At 34.5% G+C, this 21,609-nt stretch overlaps 4 protein-coding genes and 1 long non-coding RNA gene across 8 annotated transcripts; 1 reads left to right on the top strand and 4 right to left on the bottom strand.

Moving 5' to 3' along the window:
• Positions 1–4,746: 4,746 nt before the first annotated feature.
• LOC120626741 (F-box/LRR-repeat protein fbxl-1-like) lies at positions 4,747–8,164 on the bottom strand. 2 transcript variants are annotated; one of them, XM_039894406.1, is made up of 2 exons: positions 8,092–8,164; positions 4,747–7,664 (listed from the first exon to the last, which is right to left on the bottom strand). In XM_039894406.1, exon 2 carries the CDS (start codon positions 7,630–7,632, stop codon positions 6,571–6,573), a length of 1,062 nt encoding a protein of 353 aa, XP_039750340.1. In that variant the 5' UTR covers positions 7,633–7,664; positions 8,092–8,164; the 3' UTR covers positions 4,747–6,570. The 2 variants fall into 2 exon arrangements, with proteins under 2 accessions (XP_039750340.1, XP_039750339.1); XM_039894405.1 differs by having other exon boundaries at positions 8,081–8,153.
• Positions 8,165–8,176: 12 nt separating this feature from the next.
• Positions 8,177–16,156, top strand: LOC120626742 (glutathione S-transferase 1-1). 3 transcript variants are annotated; one of them, XM_039894409.1, is made up of 6 exons: positions 8,177–8,230; positions 13,957–14,100; positions 14,368–14,501; positions 14,749–14,815; positions 15,366–15,569; positions 15,986–16,156. In XM_039894409.1, the coding sequence occupies exons 2-6, from the start codon at positions 13,960–13,962 to the stop codon at positions 16,139–16,141; spliced, it is 702 nt and encodes a 233-aa protein (XP_039750343.1). In that variant the 5' UTR covers positions 8,177–8,230; positions 13,957–13,959; the 3' UTR covers positions 16,142–16,156. The 3 variants fall into 3 exon arrangements, with proteins under 3 accessions (XP_039750343.1, XP_039750342.1, XP_039750341.1); XM_039894408.1 differs by lacking the exon at positions 8,177–8,230 and adding an exon at positions 13,119–13,175; XM_039894407.1 differs by lacking the exon at positions 8,177–8,230 and adding an exon at positions 13,314–13,445.
• On the bottom strand, positions 9,344–11,127 carry LOC120626740 (uncharacterized transmembrane protein DDB_G0289901-like). The gene is made up of 2 exons (XM_039894404.1): positions 11,070–11,127; positions 9,344–10,985 (listed from the first exon to the last, which is right to left on the bottom strand). The coding sequence occupies exon 2, from the start codon at positions 10,967–10,969 to the stop codon at positions 9,344–9,346; it is 1,626 nt and encodes a 541-aa protein (XP_039750338.1). The 5' UTR covers positions 10,970–10,985; positions 11,070–11,127.
• Positions 15,947–17,197, bottom strand: LOC120626743. The gene is made up of 2 exons (XR_005658875.1): positions 16,885–17,197; positions 15,947–16,246 (listed from the first exon to the last, which is right to left on the bottom strand). It is a non-coding gene; the product is annotated as an uncharacterized LOC120626743 (long non-coding RNA).
• A 1,174-nt stretch (positions 17,198–18,371) lies between these two features.
• Positions 18,372–21,547, bottom strand: LOC120626910 (conotoxin ArMKLT2-0111-like). The gene is made up of 2 exons (XM_039894700.1): positions 20,661–21,547; positions 18,372–18,634 (listed from the first exon to the last, which is right to left on the bottom strand). The coding sequence occupies exons 1-2, from the start codon at positions 20,865–20,867 to the stop codon at positions 18,569–18,571; spliced, it is 273 nt and encodes a 90-aa protein (XP_039750634.1). The 5' UTR covers positions 20,868–21,547; the 3' UTR covers positions 18,372–18,568.
• Positions 21,548–21,609: the final 62 nt, after the last annotated feature.

Below are 21,609 nucleotides of genomic sequence, written 5' to 3' on the forward strand. Positions count from 1 at the left end.
GACAATCTACGGCGCACGAGGCCACAGAGGTACTGTAAATTTTTATTTAAACAACTTTATTCCATAATAAATGAACACTTATTTTAACATAAATTATGTGCAAAAGGCGGCCTTATCACTAAAAGTGACCTCTTCCAGGCTATCTTAATTAATGGAATAAGGCAATGAGAGACGGGAAATCGCATTTCTATACATATAATTACATAGATTTACACACTAAAAAGTACATAAATTATTAAATAAAATAGAATACGTAAAAAATTATATAAATTTATATAAACATACATACACACATAATATTAACATATTTATAGTGACAAATAGTACCTCTTTACACGACTTTAAAAATCGCTAGGGACTTAGAGCGTTAATGTCATCAGGGAGTGCATTCCACTCCGAATAACTGCGAGAGTTACACTTTACCATTCAATCTACGGCGCACGAGGCAACAGAGGCATTCAGTGGCGTGCACAGGGTTTCTGACCTGGGTATGCATAAAGCAGGCAAATGGCATAAAATGGAAAAATTTCCCTCCAATACGAGTTATATTAAATAATTTGGGTATGCAGTGCTTTCATGCATGTATGAAGTGCATTTGAGGCATTCCCGTAAAATACCCGTCCAGGTGAGATTAAATCGTGAACTTAATGATGGAAAATACGCTCTAGTTAATGCATGATCCTTTAGCTTATAAGAATTTTCAGAGATGGCGCTCATTTCATAACGTATTTGATAACAGTACGTGGACGTTATCGAACAATGACACCGTTTGGCGCTTTTAAGCGATGTTTTATTCAAGAATTATTAAATTAAAACCATTAGAATGTAGGTACTTAATATTTTTGCTCAATTTCCAAAACTGAACATAAACGTACAGCTTCAAAATCTATTAAATAAACGTAAATAGATAAGCCAGAAATGGATGTTAATAGATTTAGTACAGTAAATAATGTCAGTGGATCAATATATCGAGGTTACTTTGTATTAAGCTATTATTTACTTTGCTGACTGATATCGCATCAAAGCATTATTGTTTCTTAACAATTTGAAAAGATATTTGGTCCAGCAATGTATTTATTTTAGTAAGTTTTGTATTTTGGGAAAGAGAATTGTGTAGGAATGATTTGTTGAGATATTACACTTTATGGTGACCACCATAAGAATTAAAATTAGAATGGAAGACTCTTATCTATGCTAAGCTGTGATAGCCCAGTGGGGAGGACTTACGATTTCACTTTCGGGGGTCGAATCGGACCCCAGCACGCACCTTTTCTTTGTTATGCACGTTTTAACCAATTAAATATCAATTGTTTCAACGGTGAAGGAAAACATCGTTAAGAAACCTGCATGCGAGATCCCCATAATGTTCTTAAAGGTGTGTAGTCAATCAAATAGGTTGTTTCATAAAATGTTATTGCAGCTATCACAAAATTACAGAGGAAATCCCCGACACCATTGTACAAACTATTGGTATAAACGGACCGTGAAAATATTCCCGCCTTTTTTCACATCGGCGTGAAATTATTTTGCGTAAACACTCTTATTCTAAAGGATGATTTACATTCTAACGAGCTAATGTTGTGCGCCTAACTATTATCTATCCGCACTGGGTCAACACGGTAGACCACAGCCTTAACCCCTTCTTATTGTGGGAAGAGACCCGTGCCCTGAAGGGGGCCGGTAATGGGTCGCCGGTCGATGATGCCCTTACTACCTACTATTCCGCATTCAAAATGAACTTATAATAAGACTTATGAACTTATAATAACTCATGAACTTAGAATAGGTATACAGTGTTTTAACACTCCACACAATTTCTTGATATTAATGATAAACTAATCCAACTTAGTTAACGCTGTTGTTACTTTTGTTAAAAGCTTTCAAATTTTTTAGGAGACAAATGAAAAAATAAAAAAATTACAATCTGTATTACAATTTAATGTGTGTTTGGTAAATAACAGAGCACAAACAAATAAACTATAAAATACTTTTATTTTTACACACACCATTATAATAAGTAGACACTAAATTTTTAGTTTACAACTTGTAAATTCAAGTTAATCCTATATTTTATACGATTAAAATCTTTACCAAAATACTATTAATTTTTAAAGAATACACATAATACATTAGAATTCTGAGGTCAACTCATACAACAAATACAATACAAAGTAGGTAGTATTTAAAGATTTACGGGACCAACGTTTGGCCACCCTTACAAAGTCTGAGAGCTGCGGTGGTAAGAGTGAAGTAGTACTAAATGCTGAAGAACTGTTTTTCATATTGTTACTAACAATGGGCCGACTTATGTACTTGCGGGTGGAACGACATGACTATTTGGCTATTCGAGGAATAAAAGCAACGAGCCCAATCTTAATGGAATGGAATCAAAAGACGATTCCATAAAAATAATAGTGAACTTTCACACGAGCCAATAAGCAGACGTAGGAAAAAAATCTAACACTAGGCACCCGTATCGAACTTGTAGCTGTAAGTTTTAATGTCAACCAATTTTTAATTTAAAGATTCGTCAGGTTCTTACTAAAATATAAACCTTTAGTCTTTACTAATACTGTCATCTTTGAACACAGCCTAAATTGGAGGGCCAAATTAACAGTGGATTTTTCGAAAATAGATCTTTACGAGAAAGGATGTATTGGGGGTTTTAAACACTATAATACATCTCTGAAGTTCCAGTTTAAATCATCTGAGCTTTTTAAATAGCCTTATTTAATATAGCCTATATTACTAACAAGAATCTTGACTAACACCAAATACTGAGTAAGAAATCTGTAGTTCAGATTTATTAAGTACCTCCTCATTTTCTTCCACCACCAGCTCTTAGACCATTATAAATAAAACTAACATAAAATATACAACACTTACGAGATATTTTTATCATACTGAGCGTCTAAATAATTCGAGTGGGTTTACAGTTTTAATACAAGTTTCTCCTAAAATGAGCATTCAATTTCGACTCATTTATTTGTGAAAATAATTTTAAAAGGCTCACTAGTATTCGTTTCAGCCACTACGTCAATAGATTTATTTAAATAATTTCATCAATAAAAAAAATAATAACTATTACATTAAAATTAATTACCAATCTAATTAAATTTTTCATCGTAGAAATTAGTTGATTGCGCAACGATCTCGTAATCGCAATCAGAGTAAAACGACCTGAATCCTTATACAAAATTCGAGTAGGTAATTTTATTTATTAACCCCCGACGCAAAAACGATGGGGTATTATAAGTAAGACGTAAGAAGTCTGCGTGTGTGTGTTTGTTAGTGGCATCGTATCTCCCGAACGGATGGACCGATTTTGTTTTATTTTGTATTGAAAGGTGAATTAGTAGGGATAGTTTTTATCTATGTTTGGTGAAAATCGGTCCAAGACGGCCGCCGCATTATTACATATTTTCTCATAACTGTCTCAATAGGGTATCAAAAATAAGAGCTCGACTGGCAGAATAATGTGTATATTGGTTATTGGGTATTTTTTAGTTTTTTTGAAGTGACAGCAGCTACTCTATGAATTGTCTAAGTTAAAGTTGTTCAGTAACCCCCGTATTATACTTTGCATTCAAGCAAATTAACAAGTCATTGTGGATTTTTAAGATAAGCTTTGAAACGTTTAAATTTTTAATATTAATTATTATCGTTACAATGATTTAACACTGGCCCATCTTTAACAAGAACAATTTAATATTTTATAGGCATTTGCGTTACTTTTAATTAACAAATGTCTAAGCATTAGCATAAACAAAAGTGGCCACCTAAATTAGCTATTATAATGAAAGTGCTTTGAATGCTGGCTTTCCTACTAATCCGCTATTTTTTTAACGCCTCCGCATGTAAAATCCATAAATACAATACTACCTAAGACAAAATTTTCTGAAGAGTCAGGTTTCCAAAACAAAAAGCTACCAATTGAAGTGTTGGCGTATAATTAAATCATCAGTGTATAATTAAATATATAAATTGGCTCTAGATATACCTAAAAAGCCGTACGGTACAGCCAGGATAGGAAAAACGTATCTAAATAATCTTACATTCCTAACTAAGATTTTTGAATCAAGTTTTGTATTACCATACATCTATATTTCAGAGACAATTTATTTGCAGGTTCTAGTTTTTCGAGTTTATGCAATTTTGTAACGTCAATTCTATTTGTTTGTTGTGACACCACAGGTTCTGAAAAAGATTCTACAAAGAAGAAGCAGACAAGAAACTCAGACGTTGCTCTTTTCCAACATTAGATTTTTTTATATTTATTAATCTTCCTTACGAGGAATGAAAGCGGATAGGTTTGGTAGGCAACCTTGTCATTATTTATATCTCAGAAATCTGTTTAGAAGATTTTGTCTACTATACCTAATTCTTATTTTGTTTTTTTTAATAATATCGCCTTGGAAAAAAAAAATAGCGGACAGGAATTAAGTCCGGCTGCAATAACAAATATTAAATTCCCCATATTTTTTGTAGAAGCCCAACGCGCCGCTTTTTCACCGAGCTTAATACTCCTAGGTAATTTTTTAATTTATCAATATCATACCAAAATAAGTTTCTTACGTGATTATAATGTATGACTTACGTTATTAAACATAATGTGTAAGTGTCTGATATTTTTAGAAACCGATAAATAAATACCATTTTATCCTTTTTAAGGCACATCGAGTTATAATTGACTATAATATAAAACATCACAGTAACAATATTAAAGCCAAAATATTAGTATAATTCTAGTAGGTAGATACAATAAATAATTATACTAGTCAGTTGGTAATAGTAGGATAAAAAATTAATGACATCTTATTTTGACAGAACACTACAAATATCCTGTGATCCCCTTTAGGAAAAACTGTACAAAGGTGTTTCCTAAATGGTTTAGTTTAGTGACAATAATTAAATGTAATCGTGTAAAGCCTAAGTAGTACTATGTGTAATTTAAATAAGCATCCACGCGGTTTTTCAGCAATAGGGTTCAACAGTTAAAGTATGGAACGTGAACTATAATAACTTAAGCCTAAAGTTTGTCCGGCTACTTTTTTTTTAACTGTATTTATTTCTTCATGGTACACTGTGAAGTCTTATCCTGCAAGTGTGAGATATTCTACCTACGTTTGCTTATTACATCTTGTGAAATTTAACTACGATTTATATGGCATCGAAAAACGCCATCTAGTGTAGCGCCGTCTACTGTGTCCCAGTATTTTAACTAGATGGCGCTCTTTCGATCTTGGGCCTATACAAATAGCTAAAGGACACTCAGGTAACTTGACACTCAGGTGACATCACTTCTGTGAAAATCCTAACAAATATTAAAAATGTGAAAGTTTGTTCTTCAATCCACTTGATTTTTAGCACTGAGTTATTTAAAAAGACGAGTCCGTCCGTCTTTCGATCGTCTAAACGAACTTTTTCCACAGAATGTGTAAAAAAGCGTAGTAGAATCGGATGAAGAAAGTGGGCAGCGGGTAGTTTAAGATAAATGTTTAGCGATATTATAAGTGGCAGCTGTGCCATCTACCACTTATGGTATTCAAAACACATGTAGTTCAGAACCAAACAACCAAAGCTGTCGCCTACACTACAGCTTACAAAAAGGTTACCACACAGAACACACCCAAATTCACAAATTATACATATACAGAAAGATGGTCACCTCACATCATCGGATTGGTGGAACCTACACTGTGTGTGATGTTTTATATAGTAACACATTAATAATAAGTGATGGTGTACACCTTGCCTTGAATAAAAGAATAGCTGACCACAAAAATTCATAAAACAAGCAATTGTCAGATGTACGGGCGATCCTGTGCAGTTTTTGAACTTTCGTGAAGCATAATGTAACAGGAAATATTAATTTAATTAAAATTACATATTAATACTAGAATTATAGTATACATGTTAGCTTTTACAAATTTCTGTGACATAATAAAAATCACAATAGGTAATACAATAGTTTTAGTAACAGTTGAATTGAATACTAAAAATAATTAAAATACTGAACTGTCAAATCTATTGATTTTTTTTGAAACAATGGTTAAACCATTCATGTAAAAATGCTATTCCAAAAGGAGCGACTCTTAAACATCTATATTTAATAGATTATTTCCAAATAATCAAAACTGAAAGATAACATGTCAAGCATAAAATATTATATTTCAGTTTTCAGGCTGAAAATGGCTAGAATTTTTAATGGGAACATGGTTTAACATTTCTATACGCTACAACATACATTTTTTTACCACAAGCAAGCACTTAGCATAAACAAATTTCTTAGTTTACCTTTCATATAAAATACACACATAAATATTGCACATTGCAGAAATAATTTCATAAAGTCATTCATTTTCTTTCATCAATATAAAATTTATACATATGCATTGCTTGCATTTATGCATGCTTTTGCTTCGTTTTACAACAATGTATCAAAAGTTGCATCTACAATTTATAAAATTAAAACATTTACAAAGTTTGGTAAAAGTAACAATTTTATTGTTTATCGTTTCAATGTGGACGGACACCTAAGCTGCTTTAATGTATAAATAGACAACCGTCTTAATCAAGTAGTAACTCTATTTTGTTAAACATTCTTTCTAGTTCTGCTCTTTTGAAATCTCTAGCGACTATAAAAGGGCACAAGTAGAAGGACAGCTCCTTTAGGTTAGGGGCACTTGTCTTGATCACTTTAGCAACTTGCATAGTGACATGGAGACATCTAGAGAGACTGAGGTATGTTAGATGTTGGAATAAATTCTTTGAAAAGTAAGCCAATAAAGCGTTAGTTGAGAAATAACCATGGCGTAATTTCAATGATCTCAAACTTTTTAGTCTGTATAAATGCAACAGACTAGAATCAAACAGAGTTTTGCAAGTCATTATGTGTAAAACTTGCAGAGCCTTACATTTGGATATTAAAGAAATAATGTCATCATTGAGTATATCTCCGTATATATGCAAGGCTCTTAATGTTGTCTGTTTCGTTCGGAGGAGGGACTCAAGAAAGTCTGCAGGTATATTCTTCATTTTCTCCATATTGATGCTCACTAAATTTACACACTGTAACATGCTATACAAACTGCTGTGGGTCAATGCAAAGTTGGACAAAATAAGTGTTTCCAGTTTTTTTAACTTTTCAAAAGGTAAGTGATACACAAAATTTCCATTAGCATTTTCAGCAGTTTGGGCTATTAAGGAGTTGCGAAAACTCAGGAGTTTCAAGTTAGGCCAATGACCCAAGTCGTCAAAGATACAACTATCAACTAGCGATATACTTATTTCTAGATGAGTCAGATTAGGACAGTAGTTTATTAGGGAAGTTCTGACTTGGGAATACAACTTGAAATACTGTAGTTTTACCTTTTTTAAATATTTTGCCACAAAGGGTACAACACTGTCACTCACTCTAACATAGTTCTTCATGCATACAATGAGTCTTGTGTTGTCCCAAATGCAAGGGGTCAGGCAAAGTTGTTGCCATCTCACACATACCTGCGCCACTGCCAGTACCGATTCAAAGTCAATCATGGAAAAAATGTAGATAAGTAATTCATTTGGCAGATCATTAATAGTGAGGGAATGGGAGCCAAGTTGAACACCTGTCATCTCAAGGTGCACCATTCTTAATCACTGTACCCCACCCTCCGGTAGTCCTGAAAAATATATGTTTTTTTTTAATTTGACTAGAAGCAGACCTTTCTTTAAGGAATTCCATAATATACAATGCACATTAGGCTTTATTTCCAATGAAATTCCTTCAATATTTATACTTTATCCAAAGAGTTCTTACAAAATGTAGCTACTCTCTATGCATGTTAGACTTCAACACAAACTCCATCATGTTCATTGTTTATTTTTGTAATTTATATTTTACTTTATATGACGAAATATATTTCACTTAATAAAATAAACAAATGTATCCAAAAACTTTATTCAACTATGCCTTAAGTATAATATACAAACAGTAAAGAAAATGAACCTTGAATTTGTGTAGCAATAACATAAACAAAAAATCAAATATGTCAGTGTGAATTCCTCTCGCATAGCAATTTTTAGATGGTCCACATACCTCAGAATTACCTTGCTTCCTATGCCTGAATATTTCACCGTTTGCTTTAATAAAATCATAATTTATGTAAACACTGTTTGTCACGATATTCACAAGTTGGAGGGAGCCCTTCGGAAGTTGTGTTCTACTTGTGTGGTTAAAATATTCATTGTAAGTGAAGGAACAATTAATTATTCAAATTTTAAAAGAAATATTAAAAATAACTTTCATCTTTGACTTGATGCTATTTTTGTATGACGTTTACGTTTACGACATTGACATCATAGATTGACATTCCGTTGAATTGACAGCTGACTTTGCTATTGAACGTTGCGTTTATAAGTATAAAAAAACAGTAAAAATAAATTTTAGTATAGTGTTTTAGTCTTCTAGCTATTAATAAACACGTGTGTGTTTATTTTCAAAAGAAACATCTAACCGTAAACCAAAAACAAGAACAATTGGAGCAAAGATTTGATTTAGAAAATACTTCTTCTAGCTTCCCAAGCTTACTCTTAAGAGAGTAAAAAGTACACGTAAAAGCCAATAAGTCTTTTATAGCTTGACAAAAATGCTGTGCAAAAATGAGAAGAAATGGAACTAATTTTTTTCTGTTCTCGCCAAAGATCTAGTCCATAGAATGTGTAGGTATACAAATAATTACAAGTTACCAAAGATATATTTCGGTTTTAATCCATGCGATCTGTCAATTAAATAAAGAATAACCTCTAAATATATATATACATTAAATGTCCTAGTAGAATAATCAGAGTTTGGGCCTTCAATATAATCGTGCAATAAACAAAACTAATGGATAATTTTAACATTTGGCAGATTTTCAATTATAAAATTCTAAATGTATAAATTACTAATCAGATAAAGCTAAGGCGAAATTAAGAAAAGGCCATTTTCATTTTTAAAAATAGCAAGTAGTAAAATAAATAATAAGCAATCATATTCTTTCGATGACCTTTTTCTAAGAGAGGGAACAAATCAAACCAATTTATATATCCATCTATAGTCGTACATGAAGTACATATTATATAAATAAATTATTAAAAACATCATTTATTTTCAAAAGACACACATTTTTTTAGAAACAATATTTGAGGTTTAAATTATTATTTGATTCTCAAATATTCCCAAGGTGTATTTAAACATATCCTTAAAATATCAATAATATTCTTCAATTTTTTAACTGGCAGAGCTGCTGTTGTATTATTTTAAATGTAACATAATATTATGTTCAGGCAGTTTTTTGGATTTTTAATAAATAATATTTAATTAAAAAACGGGTGGTAAATAAGTTGCTGCCGGCGTTGAAACTGAAACAGTTTGAGTTGGAGTATTTTCAACAGGAGGCAAGTAATCTTGTAATGGCACTGACTGTACATTTTGCCCAGTTACTTGAGCCTGAGGAAGCGGTTGTTGTTGGGAACTCGGTTGCAGGTAATTAGCACTTGGTCCAGATATAACAGCTTTAGACCTTGTTGTTTGTTGCTTGGTACTCGGTTGTAAATAAGTTGTACTCGGTCGAGATATTTGTGAATTGGATGAGGTTGTTGTTTGTCGTTGGGTAGTAGGTTGCAAATAAGCAGCACTCGGTCCAGATACAGCAGCATTAGAAGTTGATGTTTGTTTTTGCGTACTTGGTTGTATGTAACTTGCATTCGGCCCTGATACTGCAGCATTAGAAGTTGTTGATTGTTGTTGAGGACTTGGTAGTAAGTAACTAGCACTCTGTCCAGATATAACGGCTGTTGTTGAAACCTGCATTGTTGTTATTGATGGAGTACGAGGCGGAATATATTGATCAGAAGGTGGAACGATCGGCGTTTCCGCCACAGTTTGAGTATTGGTAGCTACACTATTACTTCGTGATGTAGGTGGTAAGTATTGTGGAGCATTTGTTGACATACTTTCGACTACAGCAATGTTAGATTCTCTTGATGGAGCATCATAAAGATTCAATACTGATGTTACAGTTTGAGTATTCCTATTACCTGTATTTTGTGAATCGTAGTTGTAACCACCCGAAATTGATCCTCCGCCTGTAGCTTTATTTGCGGTCCCTACTGGCTGTGTAACAGTATTTTTTGGGGCACCACCATAGTTGTAACCGGAGGATTCTGATCCCAAACTGGTTGCTGTTGATAAAATCCCCCCTGTTCCAGTAGCAGTATTCTGTGTAGCAGTATTCTGTGTAGCACCACTATACCTATAACCACCTCCACCTCCTGAAATTACTGCTGTTGCTCCTCCTGTACCACTATTCTGTGCAGCACCACTGTACCTGTAACCTCCGCCTCCCCCACTCCCCCCTCCTGAAGAAACTGCTGTAGAGCCTCCTGATGAACTAGAAGCGGTGTTTTGAGCAGCACTACTGTAGCTATAACCCCCTCCTTCTGCGTTTCCTTCTCCTGATGTAACTACTGTAGTGCTTCCTGTAGAAACTGCAGCAGTATTCTGTGGGGCACCGCTGTAACTATAACCACCAGATCCCACTTCAGATCCCATAGCATATGCCCCAGAGCCTCCTGAAGTCTCGGAAGCTGTATTCTGTCCAGAATCGTACTTATATCCATCCGCTTCTGTATTTCCTGTAGAACCACCTGTAAACCCTGAGGCAGTATTCTGCGAAGCTCCACTATAACTACTGGATTCTCCTCCAGTTCCCGACGAAACCGTTTCTCTTGTTGACATTATGCCGTAGTTATAGCCAGTTAAACCTGATCCTGCTGTAGCGGAGGATGATGTACTTCCTGCAGAACCAGCTATATTAGATTGAGCAGCACTGTTGTAGTTGTAACCACCTGCTCCTGAGGTCGCTGTAGCACTCGTCGCCGAAGTACCGGTGGAGTAGCCAGAGTTGGCTGAGCCGCCTGCAGGTGCGGGATATGCATAGTACATTTGTAGCGCCGACGTCCTGTCAACATTTGTGGCTTGAGTCGTCGAAGCAACAGTTCGAGAAGGTAAATTGAAAGATAAAGTAGGACGATCGTAAACATACCCAGCTTGGCGCCTCTCACGAGGGTTTCTGACTCCAAATGCAGCATTCCGTGAATATTGGCAACTTGTTTGTACAAATAGAAAACACAACAGAAATGAAGCACATTTAAAACATATGCCCATTTTTAAAACAAACGCTTGAAGGCGCTTATAGCTCAATCCGACTGGGTTTATAATATTCGTAAGAAAGCTATTTCGTGACATTATGAAATACGCACTTCCATACTTAACCCTTAGACTGCATTACACCTGCATTTTTAGAAAGAAGCCATTACCCCAGAGAGAAAATTCAGTGACGTGCATCCATCCATAGTGTTTTAGTTGGTCTTAAACTCGACCTTATAACACGTCGCGAATCTCAATATCTATGACCTCCGCTAAAATCGTTCATCGGAAAATTGTCTAGGCGGAGTAGCCGCCTAGCGTGGCGAGTGACTTCCTCGTTCCGTGCGAAATTTAATCGCAATTTCAAAATATGGTCGAAACATCGCACATCAGAAAAACTACCGCAACAAGCAAGCAACCCGCATTATGTCTTATTTCTTAGGTAGCTGGACAAAAGCAACATGTTGTTGGCGTTTGGAAATCCTTAAAAAATAGGTACCTTATACCTACAATAAAATACCAATTGTCATCTTGGAGATGTCTCTTAAAAAGTTCAAAGTTTGTATTAAACGTAAGCTTATAGAAAAGTCCTATTATAGTATAAAGGACTACGTAAACGATAAAAAGCTTGGGTGTAAATTATTGCTCTAACCAGGTTGCTCTTCTAATAATTTAAAATGACATTGTGAGATGGTGATAAAAAAAAAAAAAAAAACACCCGGCTAAGTTTGTTGTGGGCTTCTTCTTAGACCAGGACGCGTTTGGAACCCTCGTAGCTTTAGTTTTAAGTTTACGAATGTGGTTATCGCCATCATCTCACTACCGTGTGGTTCTTATGTACGCATCAAAAGTGCCACCTGTGGGCCTACTTGAATAAAGATATTTTTGACTTTGACTTTGACTTTGACTACGTGTAGCAGTGGACCATGATGTTGAAACATTACGATTGGTTCAAAAAGTTTCGCGTGCAACCTACGTATGTTGTTAAAAAGAGACTTCGTTAACAATAATTACAGTAACAACTTGCAAACTGCTGGTTTGTAGACGTGGACCAAGTCATCATGTCTACCAATGAGCTGTATCTACCGACTTAGCACATCAGCATTTCAGGCTGGTCTCGAAACGGAACAGCTGGTATCCAACCAGTTACTCAAAAACCCTGTCGTGTTCACGAGGCTACGTGTGTTAAATTGAGGAAGTATTTTTAACATTAAATTCTTCCTTCCCTTACGCAGTAGAGGGTTTGTTTACAAGTAAAACCACCTTGTGGTTTGGTTAAATTACAAGTAACTAAATTAAAGCCGTTTATAATATTTTGCAGTGTTTGTTATATAGCATTGTCACAACATCTTTGTGTGCTTTCAATTATGTCAAGGCGCTTTTGTTTTAATTAAAAATTATTACCAGGCCTATTGACGACCACTCATTTATACCGTGGCTTTATAAACCACTCTGCTTTAATAAGCTTATATTTTCAATGTCCCTGCACGGCTAGCACGGACCGGAGACATTTTTCTCTCCGAGGACAAAATTATATCTTCTCGCACAGCTTTATCCATCTCTTCGAGCACAGCTGGAACTAATACCTAAATAAAATACGTATAATAGGTAAACTTCTCCTATTCGCTGTTGTGTGTTCGCAGTGTTATTATTATTTGATAACAATTATTATTTGATAGCCTTACTAAACCGTTCAATAATATTGTTCATTCTAAATAACCATTAACATATCATAGAATAAAAAATCTTGCGGCGTGCATTTTTGGATTTCTCATGTTTTGCCACCATACAAAATTATACGAACTACTACGGCTAAAGGGCCGACCGGGCCCTAAGTTCAAGAGGCCGCTCAGCCTCCTTGAACGACATACGAAAACGTTAAAAGCCTACCCTACCCTACATACCCTAATTCAATAAAGAACTCTCGACTTAACGTATAGGCCCATGACCAATAAAACTCGATGGCTTGGTTGCTAACAATTTTTACAGGAATACGCGATAGGTAGGTACATAGGAATTCTTTAAAGTATCTTGTTTACTAAAACTAGAGCCCCAATTTCGATTTTGGCCAATCTGGCCCTTGGTTACATGGCAGCGCTACTGGATACGGTTAACGACGTCATACATATCTGAAGATAACGGCAAATTGCTAGCACCAATTCACTCCGTCGAGGTCACTGTCCAAGTCACTTCGAGTGAAAGGATTTCAGTTGTGTTTTGGCACTAAGTTAACTTGTTGTGAACGTCTATTAACTATTTTGTATATAATAAGGTTTGTATTCTAAAATATAATTGTGTTACCTGCGAATTCTACGATACATAAATGTCTAGTACCTATTAAAGTATAAACCTATATTTGTCTATCACAAGAATTTTGATTTCAAAATCGATATAAATCGGTTAAGGGTTGAACCAAATTATACTAATAAGACTATAGGTAAACTTCCTATGGTCTATAATTTGGTTCAACCCTAAACCGAATTATATCCATTTTGAAATTAATATTCTTGTTCTTGACAAATATAGGTTTAATTTTTTATTTTTTTTATTTCTGTGAATAGTTACTTTCCCTTTAGGGTTGGCATTGCCCATAAAACTGCTAAACTTGCTTAACTACTTTTAAAAAAAAATAAGAAATTTAAATTAAAAAAATTCATTTCATTTACAATTTTTTTTTTTTATTATATATTTTAAAATTTGGGATGTCTTTTGTACCTACCCAGTTTTATAATAGAAAAAAACCAGAAGACTTTTACTTTATGTTTTCGTGTTATCAATTACAGACAATGGTGATAAAACTATACGGAGTATCTGACGGCCCACCATCAATTTCGGTGAGGCAAGCGTTGACGATATTGGAGATCCCCTTTGAATTGGTTAATGTTGATTATGGTGCAGGCGAACATATGACTACGGAGTATGCAAAGGTAATAGCGTATTCATTTCGCATTGAGGCACGACCTTGAAAGTTTGAGGGATAAAGAAGTGATCTTATGTTGATCACTTCTTTATCCACTATTACAACTAATTCCAAAAGTCATTCATATCTGACTAAGACTAAGGCAGAAGTATGTAGTATTATAATTTATTGAGCCGTAACTATCGTATTATTAAGGTATGTCTTATAACAACACACACACAAACACTTTAAATTATAGAGTGAATCATCAAACGAAAACGTATTTTTATTTCAGATGAATCCACAGAAAGAGATTCCTGTCCTAGACGATGATGGATTCTTTCTTAGCGAAAGCAATGCTATCCTGCAGTACATCTGCGACAAGTATAAGCCAGGATCAGATCTTTATCCAAGGGATCCTAAAACACGGTATATTTCTTGATTTATTAAAAAATACAGTAAATTCATACTTATCATGAACTAATCTTACTGTTCTTACTGTACGGATCCAACGGTGGACGAGTCTAACTGGAACTGCCGGTTCTTTTCAAACTGGCGGTAAGCCTCTGTGTTTGTTATGAAAATATCCATCACAATGCGTCCTAATTTAGTTTATACAGGAAAATGACATTTAATTGCTGCAACAGGATATAAGCCTATAGTTATTATTTTGCAGGGCCACTGTGCATCATCGACTCTGCTTCAACCTGTCAACATACTACGCCAACATATCTGCTTATACAGTAAGACATTTGTTGATATTATTTATTCTTTACAGTTATATGTTGAAGAATTCCGTCTTCGTCATCCGAATATTTTAGCCACTCACGATATCCAATATATAAAATAAAATAGTATACAAAAAGCTGACTATCTTTTCATACATAAAAAAACATACAGTGGAACTGAGAACCTTTCGCTTTTTTGTAAGTCTGTTGAAAATAGATACGTCTTAACTGGATGCTCTACTCTATAATAATTTGAAAAAGTACAGTAATTATTGTAAAATTTTAGAAATCATTTACATATCACATTCAGCAATGCCGAAAAACTTTAAACCAGATGATCTACAATATACCTCGCCACTACAAAAATATGGTCATATAAATCTGAAATCCTGCTTCCAAGAATTTATTTATAGTTTACCAAACTATCAATAGTTTTTGTGTATGTAGCCCAATACAAAAACTAAATGGGTTGGACCTTTAATAATTCTAAATGTCTAAAACCAGATAATGCAAAAGCAGATAATTTGTAGATTCATCGAGACTATGATATTATTATTCATTTCAGATGGCACCAATTTTTTATGATTACGAGCGCACAGATTTGGGATTGAAGAAAGTGCACATGGCATTAGAAGTTTTAGAAACTTATTTTGAAAGATTGGGCACCAGTTACGCGGCAGCTAACCACTTGACTATCGCTGACTTTCCGCTCATTAATACCACCATGACTTTGGAAGCTATAGATTTTGACTTTAGCAAATACAAAAGGGTAAATATAATCTCTAAATCTAAATCTAATTGTTTATTATCACCAATAGCCTATAACAGATCACAGCTGGACTATAGGCCTCTCCCTATTGGTAGGTTTGCCCATAATTATGCTCGTATTCGTTTTAAGCTTTAAAATTAACTAATATAAACTGGCGTACATAATTTCATAAGCATCTAAAGAAAGATTTTATTCATTAAAAATGTAAAAGAATGAAATGGAAATATTATAAACTATTGTTGCAATTTGTCTATCACATTTGTATTGACTTATCAATAAAATTTCTTAGTTTTGTAGTACTAAATCATAATTATTTTGTAAATAATGATTTTGTAAATCTGGAGTCGTGACACATTCTTAAAATCAAACTGAGTTAGTTTAATACATAGTCTTTAATATTATAATCTATGTTACAGATTTCCAATTGGTACAGTGATTTCAAAAAGAATTATCCCGAACTCTGGAACATTTCAGAAGGAGCAATGAAGGAAGTTCAATATTTTGTAAAGAATCCGCCTGATTTAACACATTTGAATCATCCAATTCACCCAGCCCGTAAAATAAATAAATAAAAGTTTTCTATATTATGTTTTTGTGTTCTTTTAAACTTTTCAGGAAACGCACCTCTTCATAAATCCCAAGCAAGAATGGGAGCAGCAATCGCTGTTGTTGTTACACTGAAAAATATAGAAACAACCTAATTAAGTAGGCAATTATCAAGAGTACCAATATGTACCTATATAAAACTATCATGCTACCGTTTTTATTTACTTCATAGCATAGTATAAAAATAACACTACTTCATCGGGGAACTCCCTACCAGATTCATATATATATATTCAGCAGTGGACGGCAATCGGTTTAATTGAAAATTACGGTGAGATCATAATCAAGTGCTTATTTGTCATCGTATACAAAATTCTTCTACTGCAGGGCTAGCGCAGGCAGGACACAAAAATTTATATCCCCCGATTATACCCCCTGACAAGGGATATAATTAACGTGTCCACCTGCTAAAGCACGGGAGCGCCTATATATTATAAAGATATTATTTCCAATTGTGCGCCAGTGCTCTGAGAGTTGACACAACTGTGGAAGAAGATAAATTTTTTTATCCTTTCCCCGGGGAGATAATTGTCTCCTGCCCATGCAAGAAAAAACTAATATTTATGTAATTCTCGCAAATTTGTTTTGAAAAATAAAGATACTGCTAATATTAAAGATAAATCGTTACTATACTTTATCAAAATACTGTTGATAGGATAAAAATAACTTAAATGAATAGGTAGTGGTACTTAAGTAGGTATACACTTACAAACTCTCCTATTTCGGCGCACTTTATGTTATCAATTTTTAAAATGTATTCCAATGGAGTTTCCTCGACATTTATATTATTACTATCAATATGATGAGGGATCGGTACATCTTCTAAAACTATCGTTATTTTATTCGTAAAAATAAACGCATTCACATTATAATTATTAAAAACAATAACAAAGCACAATACAAAACACATGTGACTCATGGTAACTAGGTAATTTGCAAATTCAAGTCATGCCTTGATAGCGCTCGTGGTCGAATGATGTATGAAAGCGAGAACGTGATGTTCGTACGTAGGTACATGATTCACAAAAGCCTGTTTATAACTATGCAGACATGTACCTACCAAAATTACCCGACTGCTGTACTACCTATGCTAGAAAAGGCAATAATATTAATATGACGTAAGTTTGAGTTGTTTCAATGAATTAGGTACCTACATTTACATTTTATCTAATTTAAACCAAATATCTTTTTCGCGCCTAGGATATTAAAATTTAAAGTCTTTCAAAGCCTTTTTGCAAAATTAAAAGATAGTTCTTTAATTACCTTACCAATAGTAGGTAATTTAGTGCATACATTTAAAAAATGTGTAAAAACACATCTAATACAGCGAGGTTACTAAACATTTAATGAATTTCTTAATGACAAGGTAGATTGGAAGCAGCCAGCTTCGCTCTCATCTCCCACAAGATAGAAAAATGATTGTAAATGTTGATGTTGGAAAAGAGCAACTACTGTACTACCGTACTACGGTAGAATCTGCTTTTCGAACCGGTGGTCACCGGAGTCACTACAAACAGACATACCTACTCGACGTTTCAAAAGTGCTTATAAAGTAGGCCTACTTGAAATTAATGAATTTTGACATTTTTAACATTACTTAATGGACATTACATATATCCATGGAGTTAAATTATATCAATGCATAGCTCCATACAAATAATTATAATTATATTCATCTGTATGGATAAGACGTAGGTTACGTTGACAACCCTACCTAAGGCAGGAGAAGCAGATGCAGGGAAAGAATCGAGATTTGAAAAAAATCTTCACTAGATATAGTGGCATTTCAGATTGAATTTCAAAATAGGTACCTACGTCTTGAAATGTTTGATAACGTCGGTAGGGGTTTACGTTTATGACAAGTGGCAATAATTTGTAACATAACGTTACATTTAGATTCATATTATGATGCGACTAAGGATTTATATACTATCCTTTGGCGCATCATAATGTATGTAATAATTAATGGTTTCTGTGCGTAAAAATAATTTCTGATTCGATTTGACTTAATACATGCGGCGGCGTCGAGAGAGGTACGAGGTGGCGTATTAAAAAATGGTTATGGTTAGGAAACTATATATTTTATAACTATTTAACAGATATATAGATAAGCAGATACATATTTTTTTATAAAACACGATGGGAAAGTGACTTTTATTTAATTTTTTTCTTTTTATCTTTGGAAATTTACGAACGGGAAAAATATTTTGTTGTTAAAGTGAACAAATAATATTGATTTATCTACTAAATAACAGAGTAATGTTTCCTTTAGCTGTCAAAGTGAAATTGCAGTCAAACTTGACTGCATTTTGAAATAAATAAAAATAATTATAAAATAAATTAATAATAATCTTCACAATTCGTTGTCGTATTTAGACTCTTTACAGACGTATTTACGACACGCATCTCTTCATGTAGCCCAAGCATGCGTTAGTGCAGCAATCACTGTGGTTCGCGCACTGGAACAAAAACAAAAAGTTTAAATAGTTAACCACAAAAACCTAAACAGTTGACGATCTCCCCGGAAGAGCGGTGAGCGCTGGGAGGTCCCGGTTTTGATTTGAGTGATTTGAGCAAAGACAATTTGGAAATTTATAATTTCTTTTCATCTAGCGGGAGGCTTCGATTGTGGCTAGTTAGCACTCTAGCGACAAAAACGTGGCGCTAAGCAATTTAGTACGTTCCGGTACGATGTCCAGACCACCAGGAGAGATTGCAGTCAAGGGCTAACTTGTAGTGGCATAAAAAAATGGTCTTCACCACATGATTCAGTGACGCACCCTGGTCGCTATACCATCAAGACAACTCGCCCACGAACTCGCATTAAAAAGCGTGGTGGTCCTAAGCTTGCTAGAAAAATAAAGAGCTTAGACACATTAGGGATTTCTCCTTTTTAATTTAATTTATATTATAATTGACGGAGCATTTGGCCAACCTTTCGCAGCCGAGCAACAATTAACAAGGTATGCAAGAAACGCGTCCTACAAAGTGCCACCTGTGTCCATTAACCTGAGGCGTAGGTGTTAAATCTAATGTGCCTGTAAATAGGAGAGGCAATTAAATAAAGGATTAGACGCGTACGTCTCTCCTATAGAGAGGCCCTGATTCAAATCGGTTCATCGAGACTCATCATCATTACCACCCACCTATTACCGGACAATACAGGGCAAGGATCTCTCAGAGTGCGAAGGGTTTAGGCCGTAGTCTACCACGCTGGCCACATGCGGGTTGGTAGACTTAACACGCGGCCATTGAGAAATTTATGGAAAACTTTCAGGTCTCAATCATGCAGGTTTCCTCACGATCTTTTCCTGCACCGTTTAAAGCAAGTCATATCTAAATTCCTTGAATTAAAACGAGATTAATATTGTGTAATTAAATCTAACCTATTAGCAATCCTGACTGACCCAGAGAGTTAACGGTTTTGAAAAATTTGCTTTTGGTTTTCTTAATTTATACACACACAGTATGTTAAGCCAAGTTCGAAAATATAAATTAGGTGCTAGACATAATCAATATCATAACGATTTAAAGGACGGATTAAAATTCGCAATGTTCTACTTTACGTCACGACACGTTAACGTTGCGTTAAGTAGAAGGGAAAAGTTGATCAGAATACAGAAGATTAATATGTGCCTTTACTTCTCAATTTAGAAATTGATTCTTCAAGGGCTTCCTTTAAGGACGATTACGGAAGGACAATAAGGAAAAAAGGAGCAGCGGAGTTTAGTTTGAGGTAAATTCCCTGGTTTTAACAGCCCAAACTAAAAAAGAGAATAAAGAATACATTGTTGGACTTTCAATCATTTGATTGAAAGTCCACGTCTAGCCTAACCTAACAGGGAATCGACTGCGAAACTTGTGATTCGCATTGGTCAAACTACAAAATATATCGTAATGAGAGAATTATTATAAATACTAACTAAAATAAGGGGGCTATTAGTATACAGCTATACTGAGCCAGCTCCTTTGTCACCATTTTTACTTTAAACAAATTTATGACAGAAATGTATAATTTTACACAAATGTGTGATAATAAAGACGAATTTTCTTTCTTTCTTTCAAAATAACATTTAAGCTACTGAATAGGTATATATTATAAGGATTTCACCCCGTTTCTTATAATTTAAGCATGATTGCCAGGTTGGTGTATTTATTAGCATGTTTGACCGAAATTTGATAGGTTTCACAGAATTTCTGGACAGATACCTACTATCTGTCCAGAAATTCTTAGTACCAACCAACGAACTTAGTATTCACTGAGTTTGTTGATACCGGCCTAGAATTAGGAAATCAGCGTTATCCACCCAGCACACCTAGCATCAAGCACGGGTAGGAGACATTTTTCTCCATTTTTCTTTCCCTGACAAGGAAATCCTTGGCCATGTTATATGACACAATCAGGCAATGATTACGAAGATAAACATTAGTTTCTTTGCCTGGCAATAAATTCCGTTTGTAAAAAAATAGTAGGTAAATACTTACAAATTCACCAATTTTAGCGCACTGTTTGTTCACCGTGACTTCCACTGGTACGCTCTCAACTGCGAGTTTCTCAACCACATCTTCAGGCACCGGTGTATCCTTCGTGAAAACAGCTTCTAAGTTCCTACCTCTTGTTAGAAACCCATTCGTAAAATCACATGCGACAATAAAACTGACGAAAAATAGAACCAAACACGCACGAGCCATTGTAGATTTGAAACTGCGATTTGTTATTTGGAAATTTGTAAGTGAGTCAACGGAGTGTCATCGACTGTTGAAAGGTGGACTGTCGGCAGTCCTTTTATGACTCTTTACATGCGTTCATAAACCCGCATGTGCGTTATAGGTAGTTAGGTATTTGTTAACAGTTAATGATAAGGTGCTGCCGTTACTTTCAATTTCTCCACAGGGCGGTTTCTTTTGTGACATTGTTTACGCGAAATGGAAATCAGATTAATGTAAATTGTTTGACCGATAGAAACAAAGTTGGTACCTTCCTTTGTTTACTTTGGTAAACCCTTAGGTCTGCCTGAACCTAAGTAGTACTAAAAATTTAACTTTACGAGTAATAAGTTCTATGACCCGAAAATAAAATATATCTAATGATTAGCAGAAGGGCCTATTGTATAGGTTGATGCGTCTAAATGTTCTACTGCTGTTCTATATTGCCTAGACCGACAACTTAACTTGCTCTCCGAAGCAAGGGTAGAACAGTGCCAAATTATCTTACTGATGGGTAGATACTAATAATCGTTAAGTAATGATTTTATTACGTTACTTTATTTTTATATTTTTTCATAATTTCACTACGTTACCTTATTTTTCATTTTTTCATAAATTCTGCAAGTGATATTTACAAATATACGCCTGCTTCTTTCTGGCTGTGTAACAAGTCCATGTTATAGCCTCAGAATAGCTGCCCGATTCAGTAATTTACCAACTGCTTGTC

The sequence above is a fragment of the Pararge aegeria genome, chromosome 10 (assembly GCF_905163445.1).
Source record: "Pararge aegeria chromosome 10, ilParAegt1.1, whole genome shotgun sequence".
Classification (NCBI taxonomy): Eukaryota; Metazoa; Arthropoda; class Insecta; order Lepidoptera; family Nymphalidae; genus Pararge; species Pararge aegeria.

Excerpts from the sequence above, each read along its gene's own strand:
- LOC120626910 (XM_039894700.1), bottom strand. The coding sequence starts at position 20,867 with ATGGCTCGTGCGTGTTTGGTTCTATTTTTCGTCAGTTTTATTGTCGCA. Across the intron at positions 18,635-20,660 it reads GCGCTAAAATTGGTGAATTT|TGCGCGAACCACAGTGATTG; the intron begins GTAAGTATTTAC and ends TTTTTGTTCCAG.
- LOC120626742 (XM_039894409.1), top strand. The coding sequence starts at position 13,960 with ATGGTGATAAAACTATACGGAGTATCTGACGGCCCACCATCAATTTCG. Across the intron at positions 14,816-15,365 it reads CCAACATATCTGCTTATACA|ATGGCACCAATTTTTTATGA; the intron begins GTAAGACATTTG and ends TATTCATTTCAG. Across the intron at positions 15,570-15,985 it reads ACTTTAGCAAATACAAAAGG|ATTTCCAATTGGTACAGTGA; the intron begins GTAAATATAATC and ends TCTATGTTACAG.
- LOC120626741 (XM_039894406.1), bottom strand. The coding sequence starts at position 7,632 with ATGGTGCACCTTGAGATGACAGGTGTTCAACTTGGCTCCCATTCCCTC.
- LOC120626740 (XM_039894404.1), bottom strand. The coding sequence starts at position 10,969 with ATGTACTATGCATATCCCGCACCTGCAGGCGGCTCAGCCAACTCTGGC.